The 21,062-nt window shown below is 34.5% G+C and overlaps 1 protein-coding gene across 1 annotated transcript; it reads right to left on the reverse strand.

Moving 5' to 3' along the window:
* Positions 1-6,675: 6,675 nt before the first annotated feature.
* On the reverse strand, positions 6,676-19,726 carry LOC149806834 (3'-5' exoribonuclease HELZ2-like). The gene is made up of 10 exons (XM_089958268.1): positions 18,469-19,726; positions 17,366-17,451; positions 16,192-16,335; positions 14,727-14,864; positions 13,801-14,169; positions 12,905-13,158; positions 12,253-12,519; positions 11,331-11,487; positions 10,801-10,968; positions 6,676-10,359 (listed from the first exon to the last, which is right to left on the reverse strand). Exons 1-10 carry the CDS (start codon positions 19,581-19,583, stop codon positions 10,325-10,327), a joined length of 2,733 nt encoding a protein of 910 aa, XP_089814394.1. The 5' UTR covers positions 19,584-19,726; the 3' UTR covers positions 6,676-10,324.
* Positions 19,727-21,062: the final 1,336 nt, after the last annotated feature.

A 21,062-nucleotide genomic window follows, 5' to 3' on the forward strand; every position in this document is an offset into this window, starting at 1 on the left:
GGAACTTCTTAAACTTCTTTACAAATTTGAATGTTTTAGAAAGGAGACTGACATACATCCTAGCTCTACTATTCTGTCTTAGCTTTTCATATATTGTAGTTTACTTGAAAGATTATTAATTCTTGCCTTATCCTCCGAAGCAGAATTAGTCTCTTTGTCGTATTCAATTTTAATTTGGGTGGATTTATTTATTCAAATTATTATTCACTGGAGTTACAAAGTACTCAATAATATTCTTGTACTAAAACATTAATCTGGAATTATAGTGAATTTAGACATTGACATTTTTTGGATTAATTTATTGTGATACACCAAACAACTTTTAATACACCACCACATTCCAGCCAATTGGCACATTAACACATTCGAGACCACATACATATCAACACAGTCAATATTGAAATTTATTTGGAATACTACTGCAATTCAGTAGGAACTTCATACATTTGGACTTGACATATAACGTTTAGCGTTTAGGACTATTTGGGATGTAATTTACAAGCTTGTAAGTTCTTTTTTTAGTGTCCACTTTCTATTGTAGTGAAATAAATTATTAGTTAAATTTAAAAAACTTGTTGATTTTCGCTGCTCACTGCTACTTAGTTTAAGACCATATATATATATATATATATATATATATATATATATATATATATATATATATATATATATATATATATATATATATATACATATACATACATACATACATACATATATATATATATATATATATATATATATATATATATATATATATATATATATATATATATATATATATATATATATATATATATATATATATATATATATATATATATGTGTGTGTGTGTGTGTGTGTGTGTGTGTGTGGATGTATTGATGGATGGATGAATGGATGCATGTATGCGTGTGTGTGTGTGTGTGTGTGTGTGTGTGTGTGTGTTCAAAAGCCTTTTGTGGTGGTTATTAGAGACTCATGCAAATCCTCTATGATTATGGTATTTTAAAAGCCCTGGTTACACACGTAATGGGCTGAACAATATAATCGAAAAGTTATAGTTGTAAATCTTATGACACATGCAAGTAACGTATTTTTTATAGAAAGGATGAATTAAGTTTTTTTACTTCTTCAGCAGTATGTGGAGCATAACTTTAAAATAGATGTGGTTCCTGGAATAAAGATTCCGCCGTATTTGGATTCATTGCAAATAAATATAACATTTTCACCAAGTTTAAAAACATATCGATCATTCTTTCGTGAACCAAAAATCATGATTATTGTCTAATTTATGTTAAAGTTTCACAATATAGCATATTTTTTATATATAAAAAACGTTTACATTCTGTTGGAAACAGTCTGCATTCATAACAAAAATGACAGCGTAGTCGGCATATATAAGGTTTGACAATTTAAGATAGATTATAACTAGTAGATTCAATGTTTGTCCATGTATATTGATATGGCTAGAATAGGAGGTGTCTGCAGTTGGATCCAGCATCACCTAACCCTATTACGCGAGGTTGGAAGTTGGAAAACAGGATGGGGAGGTGCAGCTAGCAGTAGACTGGATGGAAGGACAACTGTACCGCAGGCTGTTCTGAATCTACTGGCTTTCGAACTGCAAATTTCAAAATGTATCTGCCGGTAAGTAATAAGGTACACTCATATGTGTAGACTTTCTGGCTGTGACAATCAAGCAGCCGGAGTAAAAGGTCACCATATTTCCTCTGTGTAAGAGACAGATGACGAAGATGATGATGATGATGATGGTTTGTAAGATACTGAAATATTAACTGCTATTAATTCCAGTGTTTTTTGTTATACTTCTTTTTTGCAGCGAGTTTTCATGATTATATGCTAATCTGCAAGACATGTCAATAAATCGCTTGTTCTTCGAACTGTTCATCCATTGCTAGTTCTTAATTTCGTTTCTGAGCGAACATACAAGTCCATCAAGGGTTGCTGATCAACATTATTTCTGCCAGTCACTTTTAACATTTCTTCTTATAAAGAATTGACAAATATTGCGATAGACTCCATAGAAACACACCGCGTTTGCAAATACATGATTGGCGCCATAGTTATTCTTTCCTGTCCTAAAATGCCCATTGCGAAACGTGTTGATAGTCTAAGTCCCATCACAAGTACACAAATATATATCAAAAGATGAGGTGATACTGGAAATGGGGAAGAAAGATGCGCTATCAACCATTATTTGCGTAAAAAGTTTGCAAATTGTGTATTAAGAAGAAGTAGACTAAAGAAACTGCCAATTGCAAAGCAGTAAAGAAAATTGAATGTTGTTTGTTACACTAGTAAGTGCAAATTTAATACCCTCACTTAAAAAACACAGATTGTATAGAAGCTTGATATAAAGACCCTTCAGCACAATTGTTGAAATGTAGCTGCAGGCTACATTATGGTTGAAAGGAAATCGCTATCGCTTATTTTCAATGTCTATGTATTCTTTCGAACATTGTCAATAGTCGTAATGGGCCTTCGTTCCCCTTGTCGCACCAAAGGCCAAAATATAGATCTAAGTGATCAAACATAGTGTTAGGGATCTAAGTGATTAAGTAATGTGTTAGGGATCTAAGTGATCAAACATGGTGTTAAGGATCTAAGTGATCAAACATGGTGCTAGAGATCTAAGTGATCAAATATCGTGTTAGGGATCTAAGTGATTAAATATGGTGCTAGGGAACTAGTAAGTGATTAAACGTGATGTTCGGGATCTATGTGATCAAATATGGTGTTTGATCTAAGTGAACAAACATGGTGTTAGGGATCTAAGTAATGAAACATGGTGTTATGGATGTAAGTGATTAAACTTGATGTTTTAGATCTAACTGATTTAATTTTATGTTAGCGGTATAAGTTATTAAGCATGGTGTTATGGATCTAAGTGATTAAATTTGACGTTAAGGATCTTAGTAATTACACCTTATGTTAGGGATCGAAGTCATTACAAATGATGTTAGGGATCAAACTGATTAAATCTGATGTTATGGATCTAAGTGATAAAACATGCTTTTAGAGATCTAAGTGATCAAACGTGGTGTTAAGGATCTAAGTGATCCAATATTGCGTTAGGGATCTAAGTGATTAAATATGGTGTTAGTGATCTAAGTTATTGCTCATGGTGTTAGGGATCTAAGTGATAAAAAGTGGTGTTAGGGATTTACGTGATCAGTTATGATGTTAGTGATCTAAGGAAATAAACATGATGTTATAGATCTAAGTGATCAAACATGGTGTTAGGGATCTAAGTGATCAAACATGGTGTTAGGGATCTAAGTGATTAAGTAAGGTGTTAGGGATCTAAGTGATCAAACATGGTGTTAGGGATCTAAGTGATCAAACATGGTGTTAGGGATCTAAGTGATTAAGTAAGGTGTTAGGGATCTAAGTGATCAAACATGGTGTTAGGGATCTAAGTGATCAAACATGGTGTTAGGGATCTAAGTGATCAAATATGGTGTTAGGGATCTAAGTGATCAAACATGGTGTTAGGGATCAAAGTGACTAAGTAAGGTTTTAGGGATCTAAGTGATCAAACATGGTGTTAGAGATCTAAGTGATCAAACATGGTGTTTGGGATCTAAGAGATTAATCTATAAGCTTAATGACTCAAACCGTAGATAAGAAATACCAAAATTTCGACTGCAAAAACTAAAAATGGAAGACTGTCTGAAATTACATCTTTTGGTTGTATTGATATTGATGAGTATGTAAAATACCCAATCTAATATAGCCAAATCGACATTCTCTACTCCTACCCTTTCCTGATAAGAGTTATCATATCTAATAGTGATTTTACCTACTGAACAATGTATTCATTGTGTTTCTTATCCATCAATGAAAATATAATACTGTTTGTATAGGAACATAATTGTAAATGCACGTATATGTCACACATCACAAATAAATTTCTATAAAATAAACCACTGTAAACTCCGTGATATTGACAACTCATTATGTTTTGAATGTCTCAGTACTTAGGACCAAACCTATACTTCACAGCATAGAATCATGCTTAATGCATGATTCTATGAAGAGAGAACCATATGAATAGAACGTTCTTGCAACGTATAACGCCCATTCTGTACTTAAGGACATCACCGCTACTTTTTATGACGGTTCCTAAACCAACTGTTCAATGTAAAACAAACTAATAGTGCATCAAGATAATCTTTTCACCATCGCATTAAATTAATGATAGACCAACTTTGAAAAGACATTTTTGCCTCTTTGTCCCTTCACGTTATGAACCATGCATTATTATGTATTGTAAGCATTACTTATTATATGAAGATAAATGCAAATGACACGAATCTAAGAGTGCGTTGATCCAAATATGCACTAAATAAATAAATTGCGTCACAGGCCTGTATATCCTCTTTTTAATGTTCGTCCATTTCAAGATTGGTTCTAATCATTTAGTTTTATTACTATCGCGAGTCCTATAACCAGCCTTGATTTACTTCAAAGACGTTTGTGTGTTTGTCGGGTGCATACGTTTTGCTTTACAAAGAGAAGCGACTGCATACCAACATCAGCAATGCCGTCCGATACCCGTGTATCCTGTTTTGTATGTCAACCCATGCCATGACTGCTTAAGTAACAATGTGGTTCCTCAAAAACAAATAGGTACAGCTCTCCTCCTGATCATGGTCAATGTGCATTGTTTTTAAACGAAACCATCTTTTATTAAATTTGATTTAAAAAATGCACAAAACATGACTATATGGGTAATGCTTCAAAATAGCTTTAGGTGCTCTGGGTGGCCGAGTGACCTAAAGCGGTCGCTCTACATTTCACCTTTCTTCTAGTCTCGGCACAGCCAATGTGGGTAAGTGAGAACGCTTGACAGTAGCTTCCCGTAGGACGATGGTTCTTCTCGGCGTTTCCCATTTTCTTCTTGCACCAAACATGCTAGCTGCCACGTTTAGCCTATCTTTTGTCGGTTATATTAGCGGAGTCAAAAGTTTAGGGCAATGACTTTGGATAAATAATATCAATAATGTAAACGGACGATACATACAAAAGTTGTTTCATTCAGCAGTAACTCAGTAATATATTCTTTGTATCGTGCATATATATATATATATATATATATATATATATATATATATATATATATATATATATATATATATATATAAGAAAATTGAAACATAATTTGTTTCCTTTTCTTTTCTTTACACCTCTTACTTTATGTAGGCGATGTCATGCCTTTCCTGTAAACTGCCGTTTCAGTGGAAGCCGCCATTAGTGAAGGGATAGAATGCATGCATTTTTCTAAGACTTTATATTTCCACATAAAAATGGAGTCATTCTTCAAGAAGTCAGCAAAATTCTCCTTTTTTTTTTTTTTTTTTTTTTTACAAATACTTGTATTATTCTAGGAGCTTATTGGGGGCATTTAATTCGGTCAATATATTTGTGCATGATATGTCTAATTGATTTTGAATTTTACTTTTTTTCTGAAGTATTACTGAGTAATTGTGAATTCAGTGCATACTAAAGATTATTATTAAATGAATAATTTAGAGTATATATATATATATATATATATATATATATATATATATATATATATATATATATATATATATATATATATATTCGAATTTCTTCAGTAAAGATTTAAAACTGCGTATTTCTTATATGACTTAGTAATACTTTCCATTGTAATTATTTGATTATTTCTAATTCATTCTTGAAAGACTCTCTACAATCCTCTTCTGTAAAGAGTAATGCAATGGAAGAAATGTTAGTGTTGTTGCATTTTCGTGATTATGAAGGATAGAAATAAAACCTTTGTAGATTCTGTGCTAAAATTAGTATTTCATCTTTATTGGTGTTGATTTGGATATAATCATACATAACCAGTATTTCATCAGAACTGATGTTGATTTGAATGCAATCACAGATAATCAGAGATTTCATCATTGTTGCTGTTGATTTGGATACAAACATATATAATCAGAGATTACAACAGTGTTGGTGTTGATTTGGATACAATCACATATAATCAGAGATTTCACGTGTTGGTGTTGCTTTAGATACAAACATATATAATCAGAGATTACAACAGTGTTGGTGTTGATTTGCATACAATCATGTATAATCAGAGATTGCATCAATGTTGGTCTCGACTTGGATACAATCATACATTATCAGAGATTGCATCAGTGTTGGTGTTGATGTGTATACAGTCATATATAATCAGATATTTTACTGAGATTTCATCAGTGCTGGTATTGATTTTGGATACAAACATAATCAGACATACTAGCGATAATTAAGGTTTGATTCAGCGTGATGCATAACGCACAAAACTAGACTATGTCGACTTCTATCTAACAAGGCTGACAAATACACGGGTAATTTGCATGCAATCAAAAGTTAAGGCCATGACTTTGGATGGAATTTCCTGGATTTCATTTTTTCTTTCTTTCGCTTTTATGTTCAAAATTATTGCAGGTTTGGATTGTGTTAAATGTGGAAGTCTTCCAGAAATAATAGCGTTTTCAATGTGAGATGTAAAACTTGACAACGCCACTCAGAAGTATTTTCCATTCAGTAATAGGACATTGTCTGGTTGATACGTCATTATTGTTATCTAAATTAAATACAAATGTCACAAAAAATATACAAGCTGTCATTAATTAAAAGAACACCAAATGTGTTTCAAACATTATATTTCTTTCTTAATCTCTCCATCAATCATATATATAAATCAAATAATTTCACTTCATTATGTAAATCGTACAAAAATTCGGGATATAAACTTAAATTTTCTGTTTGCTCTTTATTAGGAACTATATTGCTAGACTGTAACGATGATAAATAGACACAGATCGAACTTAATAATAAAAACTAATGTATAATAATAAAATAATGCACGATCTAGCGAAAATATATGGAGGACATACATATTAAAAGCAAAACATTTTTGATATCTAAAAATCTAGTGCAGACCAAATTACATTTCAGTATTAAAATTAATCGCGTGACTGATTTGTTTTCGTAAATAATATAAAGTATTACATTAAAATATATACTCTGTACAGAATGTTACATAAGTCATCAAATAATATGAAAATTACGAAATGAGCTAAATAATTTTACTTTGCAAGCCTTGGTATACAAAAATATTGAACATATTTGACGGATGGAAGTGAAAACAAATGTACAGCTGAGGTTATCATATGGCGAAAAACAGTTATTTTATTCAATTAACCAGCACGATAAGTGTAGTGAACTAACTTCATTTCATTTACATGAATTAATTCGTGGCGTCATGATTGCAGCATTGTTGTATGGCCCTAATTAAAGAGAATTTATGTTATAATTAGTACTACTTTCTATCGTCTTGAAAAATATCAGACCATTTTCTTGCAGATGTTGCAGCATAAGCGAATGTCCATTACTATACTGTCTCTATGACTAATGACGTATCCAGGTGAATAAAGCAATTTATCACATAGTCGGTACACTTTGCCTATAGTGTGTGCAGTTTAATAGTTCTGATATTATAGCATGCGAACAAATAATTTTATTTGATTATGATTGTCCAGATATGCCCATGAAATTATTGTGAAGTATTCTCTTTGCTGATTGGCTGATATCGTGGGATATTCGACTTGCGAAAGGGAATTGGGGAAAAATGGTCTCGTCTGTTTCACTAATGCCAATTTACCCCCACAGGGGTTTGTTGTGTCATGTATAACATATCATAACATGAAAAATGGTAAAACCCTCATAACAAGAACTATATCTATAGCTATATATGTAGCATGGATTCCACCCTATATACAAGCTTGGTTTAAATGTGAATTTACTAAGTAAATAAACTCAACTTTCTTCACAGAAGAATGTAGACATAAATCGGTCTCCCTAACTGGCGGAACTTTATCCAACCACAGCTTATTTACGCGGCAAATATGTGATGCAAGTCCGATTCAAAACGAGATGCGTTTACGTCTTCTGTACAATCTAATGTTCCAAATAAAATACTGCAAATATCCGATCACAAATACATTACAGTAAATATGTGTATTTCTGAATCCAGTAATCTCCTTTTCACAAAAATATCGCAACAATATCTTTTATTTATAGTTAGCAAAAATGTATAATATACATTTACTATTTCAACTTTGTTTGGGACTATTTTTTATGCACAAGAAATGAAAGGTATAGCGTCTGTCAGAATGAACGAAATTAGTCATTCTTCTTTCTATCTAAATAATTTCTACTGAAATAAAACTATGTGATAAAAAGAATCTCAGATGGGTAATGATTTAAAATTCAATTTATGAAGCTCGTTAAATAACGTCCAGCTTTTGCTTGCCAAGGCTCGCAAAAGCAGGGAATTACAATTCGTTTCATAAATTCAATATTAAATCATTACCCATTTGAGATCTTCTATCTATTATTTTATATAAGAAATTATTTAAAAACACATATGACGTCGAACATAGTGTCTTTACGTTACGTAAAGCAAAGGTGTAATGTCTGAAGCATCCCAATACGCTGAAGTGTCATTGTGCTACACGTAATTTTGGCCAGTCAATAAAATTATTTGTCTCACGTGATGAAGAGTCTTATACAAATGCTCAGTTGCAAACAAAATTTATAAAATGGTATGAGTCGTTTCAGTAGTTTGCTCACCACGACTCTGACAATATAAAAATTATTCAACTTTAATAAATTTCGTTTGATATAGGCACTGATGTAGTTATCTCTGTTGTTCATTTGTTCATTGAACTCTTATGCGTTTATTAACAAAATAGAAAAAGCATAATAGTGAAATAAACAAGGAAGAGAAATTTCGCTGCTTCATATATTATAACTAAAAGTAAACGCATCGAGACAGACAGACTTTTTAACAATTTTGATATTTCACCTCATAAAGGATACTGTGGTAGACTCTCTCTCTCTCTCTCTCTCTCTCATCACTAATATATAAGGCTACAAAATGACTGACTCCCATCTGCATTCCTTGCTCATTGGTACGTTTTTCAAAGGCAAGGTAATGCACAAAATAAGCATACGATACAGACAATTTTAGAGGGCTGAGATTTGCATTATGAAGTCATGTGTTCTTTTTATTCAGTATCACTGCTTTTACGCTTTATTCTATACCTACAAGAAGAATGACGAAAGCATCATTCTCACTGACTTGCGTGGCCGCGAGTAATAAACTAGACATAGCATGTTAACTTGTGCTTTAATTCCCCAGTAATTTGTTTTCACTGAAACGAAAAAAGCAATCGGTTCTTCCATTACGTACGTGAAAATTGTCACGAAGATAGTTATTTCAATTATGAAATGTTTGACACGAAAATATCATGACATACCTAATAACACAGTATGACAATCAATTCTCTTACTTGGTAGAAGCAAAGGCTATACCATAAAATCATGTCATATTACCAAATATAAAATAAAATAAAAAACATAAAAAGGAAACAATATGAAAATACAAATAAAATCTTTACTCTTTAACAAGACTTCTGTACAACGTGTACAGACAACAAAATGAAATTATCTTTTAAAATGTATTTTTATAACACTGGCCATGTTGATCACAGTAAGTGTAGCACATACAAATCAATTATTATTAAAACTGTTCTCTCTTCTTATAATAAGAGAAGATATTCCCATTCATCTCATTCATCCTAAAGGTATCTTTCAGACACAAACTAAACTTTGACTTGGAAAAAAGATAAGACAGATATAAACGTGCACTGTTGATTTCTTCTAAACAGATGAACATACAATAATATTTAAATAAAAATAATATTCTATATAGCAAAATGCGGTATCTTATTAACAAATTTCAAAATTTATTAATTTGTTTGTTCAACAGTAAAACTAACCTTAACTAAACAAACCCGTCGTAACTTTATTTACGAGTATGAAAAAGTGCCCATAAGCGAGTACAGACAATCTTGACAAAGTTGATCATGTATGCATAAGAAAATATATTAGATCAATTTTATGTACTCTAGTGCGTATTCGTCTGTATAAAAGCATACTTGCACGCATTTCTACTACACACATTTTGGAATACAGTCACACTGAGCGTCGCAGCATTCATGTTATATAATTATTTTAAATAACACGTGCTCTCTCTTGAATATGTACCTTTAAGAGTAATCGCTGAGAAAAAAGTTTTGAGTGTATCTTCAGGAATATGCTGATAATACTTTTGGTCGTATCCGTTCACCGTCTATTCTTACGTATCTCTCTCCGGGAAACGTTAGGTGGAAATTCATTCGCGGTCTTCATACATCCTCTTTCTTCATACAGGGCGATCAAACGTTTTCATACTTCATCACATTGTAGAAGGTTCCTGTTCCCTGTATGAAAATTATTACATTAGTAAAAGGAACAGATAAGTCACCTTATTTTCCAGCTTGAAATTAGCATATACAGAAACGAAGGACTCGGTTTGGTAAACAATCGAAACAGCAAACCTATCGAAACCAAATAGCCTAGGGTTTCATAATTACGGGTCGTATTAAGACGTGTAGAAAACATAACTCTAAGTCGTGATCAGTTTGTGTGATTGATTCATTTCGCAGAGATTCAAATATTTCGCTGTTTGATGCACTGAATGAATACATTATTATGCAGTGGTTGTTTCTGTTGTTTGTCGAACACTGTGCGTAGCCTTATCGAAAGGTGTATATCACTTTATAGAAGAGTGTGTGGCACCTTATAGAAAAGTGTGGCACCTTATAGAAAAATGGCATTTTGGTAAGACAACTTTCGATGTTCTTTCTAATAAGTCTACTTACCCACAATGACAAGCCCCTTTCTTGCCCTGGTTAGAGCCACATTTATCTGGTGGTGATCGGTAATAAAGCCTAGATTCCTCTTGCACCAGCCCAGTGTGGGGTTGCGTTCTATCATGTATTCAGGTAGGGATCTCACAGTGCTGAACAGTACATAGTCCCATTCTCCACCTAAGCATTATTATAATATGTCATTCTGAATTATTTTCATTTAAATGTAATGTTATCGCCTTAGCTTCAAAATGAAATATTATGTCGTAGGGGGTTGTACAAAGACAGTTGATCTAGTTTATCTTTGCAAACTTCTAGTCGTTCTCCAATAAGATTTGCAAAGAAATTGTGTTTTTCTTAAAAAAATAATTATTACGTTAAAACTAACTGATATACAATTCATTGCATTAAAATGTTGAAAATACCATGGGAACGAATCAACATTTTTATTTTCTGACAACTTTAAATCTAAAAATGTTTGGCAAAAATAATTTGTCGCTTATATTTTGCTACAAAAGTAAGTGGAATGACAGTAACTTTACCTTGACTTGCTACCACGGTGTTGACGTGGAAGTTGACGATACCTTGCTTTATGATAGCTTCCCGAAGTGCATGGCATTGTGCATTGTACTGCGATACGACGTTTATCCGAGCACTGTCTACCAGCTCGATATTCACCATGTGGGTGAAAATCCTTATCTTAATATAAGCAAAAGAAAAAGTTTAAATGCAAATCTATGCCACCCCAGCCTTGCTTATGTGAAGTCAGTGACATAACCTAACATTAATACATTTAATGTAGATGGGAAGGAACGAAGGAAGAAAACTAATAAAATAAATATCAGTTCTTATACGCTTCAATGTTTCAACATTCACCGAGGACTGGCGAAGTAAAGCGTTACACATAGCACTTGTAAAAAGAGGATTCAGTAGTTATTTTGTGATGCATTTATTTATCATGCATGTAACGTGAAGCACCTTAACTGCCTATGATTGTATTGACCTGGTGCTGTTGAAAATAGTTTCCTACAGAAATGTAATTGATATTATGTCATGTTTTTTATTGTTTTGAATCTGTATTGAAATTCAGGTCCTATATAATAGCTCCATTTTGGCCAGGATTGGAACGTCGACTCTCCAGTTTTATGCTAGTTTATATTATTTCATGGGTTCAGAAAATCAAAGACTGGTATTTACCGTTTAGTAATGTAGTAATATTTCAAAAAAGGGAAACAGTTTCTTAAAGCCATCACAGACACTGCTGGAGCGTTTTAAACTTCTTAAATAAGCATTGCGCTATATTACCTTAAATATGTTACATAAAATAGATTGCCATGAATGTATTCATTAGTCAAGACAAAGGTCGGACAAAAAAGTGGCTTTTAAGAGCATTAAAGATGAAATTCTGATGTTATGTCAGTCTAAGAGTTTGGTATTTGAACCCATTATAACACCTTTACTCACCATCTGCTTCACTTCCTCTTGGTTGCTCCTTGATTGCTCGTTTCCCTCCTCTGTTGTTACGGTAAGTATGTCTTCCTGACCTTCTATATGGCAAAAGATGTGGGGGAAATTTTTACTGGACCACATTCTTAGTGGACGATCTATCCATTTATCAGGTTGACCACCAATACCTTTTAAAATTTGTCCTTCTTGCCAACAGCGAGTAAATCCTGTCTCTAGCTTGTTCTCATAGAATTCTTTGGAGGGAAACTCACAGAGTTGTGGATGCTGAGTAAATTTATAACAGCTATAAGAATCCATTGAGGGAAAACCCTTAGGATATTAAAAGTTCAAACGCATCAGAAGTGTTGACCTATGTGAATATATTGCATTCTATGATCCTTGTATATAAAAGTTTAAATTTTAAATATTGCCAAATTGTAACAAAGGAATCTTAAATACGTTATCATACTTAAATATTTAATGAATTATAGAATTATAAATCACTTTGAATGCTGACTGACAATACCCTAGTACAGAAGTGTAAATTAGACAAAAAATAGTATGACATCATACTCGCGTTGAATGGCAAGCCGTTTGTATTCAACGTAAATGTGACATAGAAAGTTCAAATTAACCAATAGACAGAGGTATTAAAGGTAATTCGGCATACCATGCGATACTGGATTTCCAAAAGAGTGTATTGTACGTTGTTGCGTTCACGGGATTGAGACAGGACATGGCGCTCGAACATGGACTTTTCAAGACCGAGCTCAGCGGCATCCCTACACATGATGATTGGTTGCAGCTGTTTGTGGTCCCCTATGAGGACAACCTGTTCTGCTTTGGTTGCGATAATTGGCACCAGACACTGTGGTTCTGGACACATGGCGGCCTCGTCAATTATAATTTGATAGATGTCAGTACCTTACAAAAGAAAAATATTTCACTCATTCAGCGCTTACTGAGATCAATATATTAGTTGAATAGACAATACGAGTTATTATCTATAGTGCAGGCATTCGTTAATCCAAGCCGTCGATTTTGATGCATTTACGTAAAAAGCAGATGATGCTTTTAAATTTAGTATAGACCAATTCATAAGTTCAGATGCGAACACTCAAAGACAACAACCTTGAATGATAAAGTAGGTATAAGAAAGATGCCTGTTTAAGTAACACGAAAAGCTGGGAAATCTTGAAATTGGCAAACATTCATGTGGGGATCCAGATTTGACTTTGAATGAACATTGAAAAGAAGATACCCAAAAGCAAAGTTAATGCAGAAATGAAAGATTTCATTGAAGAATAGTTCATTTAATGTATCTGTATTTAAAGTCTGACTCAAGTTGTTTTCATTTATCTCGTGATAAATTTACTTTTACGATGAACAAACTATTCACCTAGAAAGTACAGGGTTTTGAGTCATTATTGTTCAATTTCATTAGCATATTCAAATACTCTAAAGCAGCATGAATATCACAGGAGGTAACCATTAATATGAGACCACTTTCATGTGTAAGAACATTAAACAATACCAATGAAGCAGAAACGAATTTAGCTCACGAACCTTCCAGTAATTTGGCGTTGGAAGCAACAGCCGTGGTGCACAGAATCACGTCGTGCATCTTCAACTGCTCCACAGTTGCAACTTTAAGCAGATGGATATACTTTTGGACCTCCTTATAGTTAGGGGTATAACCATGTTGCTTGAATTTTCGATCATAGGCAGTGATTTCCTCTGCGTATGGCTTTCCTTTCATCCTGATGAGATGATGAAGGGAGATGTCTGCGATATTTTCTGCTGCTTTGCATTCGCGCATGCTCCGTTTTGAGAGGAACGTCTTTCCTGGAATCGGAAACTCGACCGCCTCTATTGATCTTCCGTACATGCGGACAATATTTGGACAGTGTTTCTCAAGCTTGTTGATCATCCAACCTTAGAGAAGAAAACCGTCAATACAAATTGCAATTAACAATTTCTACATATGCAACAAGCATAAAAACCATTGCACTGCCATGATATGCATCTGATCATGAGACTGTAGGTACAGGAATAATTTATTCCTTTTTTCCTTGCTATTTGCTCTCTTTTTGTTGCGAGTTTATATCTATAATTAATCTCTTCCTTATGTCGAACTTGTGATAAAATACAAATACATATAGGAAAATGTACGATACTCAAACCAGTTGAATGTTTCGTGGTGGCGTATTTGCCCTTCAACTTTAATACTCATAGTTCACACAAATGTTTGATGCAGTCTGGGTAGCAGGTCCAGAACGCTGCAACATTGGAAATATATGTTCATACCATTGCTTCACTTAGTATTTAATAGAAATACAAATAGTGGGCTTGTGACTACAGATGCCCTGATAACTAACACAAATTTTAAAACAATCCGTCGGTGAAGTGGAATAAATGTAGTCAAATTACACAACAATGTTGATCCTCAAATGTATAGAATCGCTTTAATAATAACAATATTTTTAACTTACATGCAACCTGATCAACTGATTTGTTGGAAGGCCCACAGAATAGAATTTGTTTTCCTGTATTGCCTTTCTGTTTCCACAATTTGTTGATTTTGTTGAAAAGGTACAGAAGTTTAATACCTGTGTAAGATTTTCCTGTACCTGTGAAGTGACAACAATCTATTTCAATATTTGTATCGAGTGAGTTTGTCTTATTATCAAAGATTAAAATAAAGATACATTAAAAATAAAATATGTAAAGCATATACTATTTTGCCTTCGAAATGATACTTTCATATATATGGATAAATTGATTGGCTTACTATATTTGGATCAAAGACTTCTTCAAGTTACAAGAGTACTCCTCAACACAATGGTACAAGGTCAAATTAAAACGTCAAAGAAGGTCCGAGTCTAATTTTGACCCAGAAAATAAATTACTAAACTGAATTTAAACCTCAAACTTAGACGTTCAATTAGGTTCACAAAAGCTACTTCATGGAAAGCGCATTGGTAACTTGTAGACGGATCTGATAGGCAATCCTTTATGCAGCCTCTATAAAATCACGGGGGAATGGTGAAATTAAAATGTGATTTAGCACAATATGTTTGCACAGAGGGTTAGATAGTGGTGTAGTTAATATGTCTTAAAGAATTGGATTCATAAGTTAGATACTTTGTATCCAAATGGCCTTAAAACCAAGGCACTATATACAATTTTATAAAATGTTAATTTAAAAAAAAATAGGTATGATGTATCTCCTTCATAAAAAATTTAATTGTATATGTGACTGTCTCTATTTTATGATTTTACTCAGTTTTTATTAGAGACTGTCATATATATAAACTTGTTAGGATGATATATATCACTTATGACGTAATGTAAATGACGCAATCGTTATTTTAAAATATAAAGACGTCATCCGTTTCTTTCAAAACATTTGGTGCCTAAAGAAGCATTCAATAAATGCGAAACTAGTTATACATAATTATTGGCATTTCTGTAATTTTTTAAATCCCAATCATGTCTAAACGAAAGACGTTCATTTAAGTAAAGATACATTTTCAAAGTTTAACGTTACAATTATCGTGAGCTGTCTCCGGTAATCAAGAGACATTTCTGAGATGAAAGCAGAAAAGTTCACTATGACTTGATTTATTAGCTTGAAAATGTTTTTCTAATATAAATTCTTCCAGCTGAAAAATCATGGAATATTTCACGCTCCATGATTAATGCAAATATTCAAACATCATAATTTTAAACATAAACAGGATTTATTTTTAAGCAAACGATATCGCGTCTTCGTTATCGGTTTCACAGAAATATTTTAACATATTTTCATCCATGTATGCATGAATAAACTTGATATATAGGTGTTAAGTATTCACTTTAAAAAATTGCGAAGATCAGCGTGGTTTATGTTTAAATGAATATATTTACATTGTTCAACAAGGTAATGATAATTTTCTTTGTCAAGAGTAACAGTACCTGGTGGGCCCTGGATGAGAGAAAATTTTGATTTCAGGGTTTTGCAGATAGCGTCGTGCTGCTTTTCGTTGTTTGCAGGAAGTGTGCCTACATTCAGATTTCCCGATTCAATGATTATTTCTGCCAGACGTTGATGGTCATTGTCTTTGAAAAAAATTGTAAAATTGCATGAAGAATCCAAATATTGTACACATCCTTTTGCCGTGAACAAGGTATAGCCTGTGACACTAACATGACGGTGTATTTAAAGTTCGAAGTATTTCGCACACAGACAGTTTCATATTCATTCGTGTGCTATTTATACGAATACCTGAGCCCACCCACATACAATTATAAACAAAGCTAAACATAGTTCAGGAAAACATGCAGAGAAAACAGATTGATTTGATAAGATTTTTAAAGTTCAATCTATGTCGATTTCATATGAGAATTTCGCTTAATGACGATTCCAAAAAAAAACAGCGATGGCGCAAACCAATACTGAACATAATAACGAGTTTCATTGTACATTAAAAACTTTCAGGGACATAATGGTAGCTTTGTCAGTACTTTTATGTCGCTTTGAAAATGTTTGATATTTGATATTTAAAAATGCACTGATTGAAAATCGAAATAACAACATGCAATAAAAAAGTATGAGTGTGTGTGATTTGGAATTTTAACGTACCTTTAAAACGTTTTCAGTCATATCGCTACGATGTCTGCAGTGTGACAGTTTATGCTTATGTCTAGCACTGGGGCATCATGCCGCAGACATGTAGCAGATGTCCCACCCAGTCACATTATTCCGACACCAGGACGACCAGTCCTAACACTAACCTCTTTATGCTAAGCGCCAAGCGAGGCAGCTGCAATTAACATTTTATAAGTCTTTGGTATGACTCGGGCGGGGTTCAAACCCGCGACCTTCCGCATCCGAGGCCGACGCCCTATCCACTTAGGTCACCTGAGCGGTCCCAATACAAAATAACAAGAAGTTAAATAATTAGTACTTGTCAAAAGTATACTTTCCCATGGCTAACTATGCATATACTGATAATTAGGTCTGTTTCTCTGGATTGTTTTAGCAGCAAAATATATATTTTATAATCGGATAATTTTGGATATTGATATCCCCATACAATTATTTCTCAGAAGCAATAGATAAAGAAAAATATTGTTTGGCTGTACCTACCTAAATCTGGTATTTTTTTGTTCAAAGCGATTCTTTTTGCCAATTCATTGGCTCTATCAAGGGACTTCAAATATATCTCGGTTCTCCTGAAATATTATACATTTCTTTAGTTATGCAGTTAAGAAAAAGGAGAAAAGAGAAAGAAAAAAAAAATAGGAAAAAAAAAACAATCGCAAGAAACACCAGGCAAATGCAACAAGAATCCAGCCATGCAAAGCAAACAGGACCGTTCCCGAGCTCTCCTTCCCACTAATGACAGCCAGTCATTCGACTGTAAGGGACCTTTATGGACCCACAGATTGAGGCCAAATTATCAGGGTTCCTTGAATCCATAAAAGCCTGGGGAGGTGGCACCATTCCCTTCCCCAGGAACAACTAGCAGGCTGCAGTGCAGTCAGAAAAAAGTGTCACATGCACAATTGCGCACGCCACTATAATTAAACTCAGCAACAACAAATGCGGTTATATTGGAAACTGTAAAGGTGTCATTATTACAGCAATCCACCCAAAGTATCATCATTGCATCAACAAATACATGCAACATTCTTACTTAATATTCTTAAATGATTTTAATTTTTGTTTGAAAGCTTTATCTATTATTTCACATCAAGGATGTTACGAATAAATATTCCATAAGAAACGAACGATGTTCAAGGAGGGGTTTACTGGCTATCATTAATATAAATCTGGTATAGATGCATATTACCTTTGACATTTATGAATGTTAGAATGAATATGGTCAGCATGTCCAACTTGTAGAAATGTTAAAACTTGGAATGAGTCCTATTTTTCTACGTCTGAAAGCTTAGTTGGCACCACTTATGGAAAGCATATCATAATTAATCAGAAGTTTCAAAATATAAATTAGTAAATCTTGCTATTATTTCCATAAATATTGGTTCTATTGAAAACTTCTTGATTCTTGTACGATGTATGTGATCATTTATACGCAAGGCAAAACTGCACGGGTCTCTATAGTTTGGATTTTAATAACACACAAGTAATATCATGTCAATGACAGACTAACTTTTAAGAGTTAAATGTATTGAGGTCGTAACTAAACTTCCACGTCATTTTTCCTAATAATGAAATTGTTAACGTACCTGTCTACGTCCGATTTCATAAGCAATTCCACTGCACATCGTTCAACCCTCACTTCTTCATGGACAGAGCTCTGAGGATGAATTTGAAAGTGGATAGATATTTCATCGTTCTCTTCCCTCTTCCGAACCTTTATAACCTCGCCATGGGTCACCCAGATTGAAGTCGGTGTCAACGAGTCTCCCACTGAAGGTTCTGTGTGTCTGATGCAAAGCCAGTCGTGAGAGATGGCATTGTTTTCGTCGTGTCCTTCAATCTCTCCGGCTATCTCTGTTTCCTCTATCAGACCATGCAAACCACAACCACTGATTTCAATATTGCGCTCAAAACAAAATCCAGTTTGCAGTCGAAACTGCCCTCTCCTCCCTGAAAATCGCACAGGGAGGTTGTTTATTGTGAATCCTCCCTCATGACGCATTGCAGTCGTTGCTGCTTCCATCAGCACAAGTGGAAGCCACCTATTGAGATATTCATTGATGTTTTGATATCTTTCCATGGTGGGTCTTGTTGAATAGCGACACAGCCATTTGACAGGATCTTCTACATGTTGCAGGCAGCACTTCACATTTCTGGTCATGTCATACAACTGAGGAAATGGGACAAGAATCCCTTTCTGAGTAGTTGCTGACATCTGAATCTTGACGACTTGTCCATATGAAAAAGTAGTGCTGAATTTGGACTGCGGTTGTAACATGGTTGAATCATGTGTCTCTGTACTGACATCTTCAACTGTTTCGCATGAGCTGGGCAATTGATAAAGCCCAGGTGTAATATTATTGAGTGACGTCAGAATACCAGCTGCATTTCCTTTTAGTGCTGCACGCAAAGCGTGAACCCAGTCTTTGTATGGCATGTAAACCACATGCTTGTTTGGGTCAATCCTCGAAATCTGCATCTGGGCTGTTGATGAGAAACCATGAAAATCATACAGACGTTTCCGCCATTCCACGGTTACGAAGTCTCGCTCTGTTTGAGTATCTTTCAAAATAATTGGCTTCGAGCTTATATCCAATAAGTTGAAAGGCAGCTCTCGAAAACGGCGATTCACAACCTTCAACGCTGGTATGCTGAAATTCACCCTCCTATCTGTAACATCTTCACTGAAGCAAAAGAACATAGTTGGTTTTCGTTTTAGTTTCGCAGCGATTGCCAAAGATTTACAGTTCTTTCGGTATGAATTCGCCCTCTTTGCTACAGTGTTGATTCTGACACACAATTCCTCTACTTCTTTTTTGGTATAAACGCTGGCGTACCATCAATAAAACAGTGGATTAACCTGTGTACCATCTGATCAACATATCTTCGGATTGGAGATGTAAAATGTGTGTAATGTTTTAAATCTAAGCTAAAATGTTTCCCTTCTTGGGTCTTGTTCCCCAATACTCCAGCGCATCTGTACTCAGCACGTTCCTGAATTTGATACCATTCCTGAAGAGCTAGGCATTGCAAAGGATGAAGTTCATCGGTCTTCATATATTTTGAAGCATTCGAACTAGCCGAACTGATTAAAACCTGAAAGATTTTCTGCTGCACAGCTATAAGGCGCTGTGTTTGATTGGCATGTGTTGCCTCTAATGATGGTGTTTTGTAATCGGAAACACGTCTGTCCTGAAGGTAAATTAGCAAATCCACAATTTCTCCCTGTCTCTTCAACCAACTCTGTAGCTCCCGATCCGGAGGCGGGTTCTGGCATCGAAGAGGCACAAGATCTGGAAATTTCTTAATCAAGATTTCAGCAACTGTTTTGTTCGAGAGAACCATAAACTCTTCAACGAGATAATGGGCCTCGTGATTTTTGAGCAATGAATCGTCATCGGTTTCCTCGTCTAATTCCATGCTCAATGCATACATGGAATTTCCCAGTCTTCTTTTCCTCATGACTGTTGCCAACCTAAAGAGAATATTTATATCCTGCTCAATATTCTGATCTGAATCTTTCCTGTCGCCATTGATGATGTCCTGAACTTCTCTATATGTGAATCTTCTTGACGATTTAATGACAGACTTCTGTATCTTTGGTTTCCCTACTACCTTTGCCTCCCTGTTGATGTTAAAGAACAGGGATATGGATAACCTCTGTTTTCCAGGCAAAAGACTGCAAAGGTTCTGGCTGAAAGGTTCAGGCAACATGTGACGTGGACTTCGCACTCCCGAGTAAAAAGTTGTCGTACGTTGCTGCGCTTCCATGTCGACTGGATCCCCTTTTTGAACATAGGCCGTTACGTCAGCAATGTGAACACCAACTCGATAACCATCTTCCATGCGTTCTACGCTGAGTGCATCGTCTAAATCATTGGAACCCGGTGGATCTATTGTAAATATTCTTAAAGTTGTTAAGTCGTTTCGATCATTTTGTAACGTTTCTTCTGTAGGCTCGCAATTTTCACTTCTACTCATTACGCTTTCGACGGATTTGACTGTTTGGAAAAGATAATATTCCGGAACTTCGTATTGAAGATCCAATAGCCGGATTCCAGAGTCTAGGTCTTTAGCACAGGGTAGGATCTTGACCACAGCTCCTCTTGGATACATGTGACGCTTTGTCCATCCCATAAAGACGACCAAAAAAACATAGCTGTTTCTCTCCTCAGGTGGA

This window comes from Sinohyriopsis cumingii, chromosome 1 (assembly GCF_028554795.1).
Source record: "Sinohyriopsis cumingii isolate HCF-2022 chromosome 1, ASM2855479v2, whole genome shotgun sequence".
NCBI lineage: Eukaryota > Metazoa > Mollusca > Bivalvia > Unionida > Unionidae > Sinohyriopsis > Sinohyriopsis cumingii.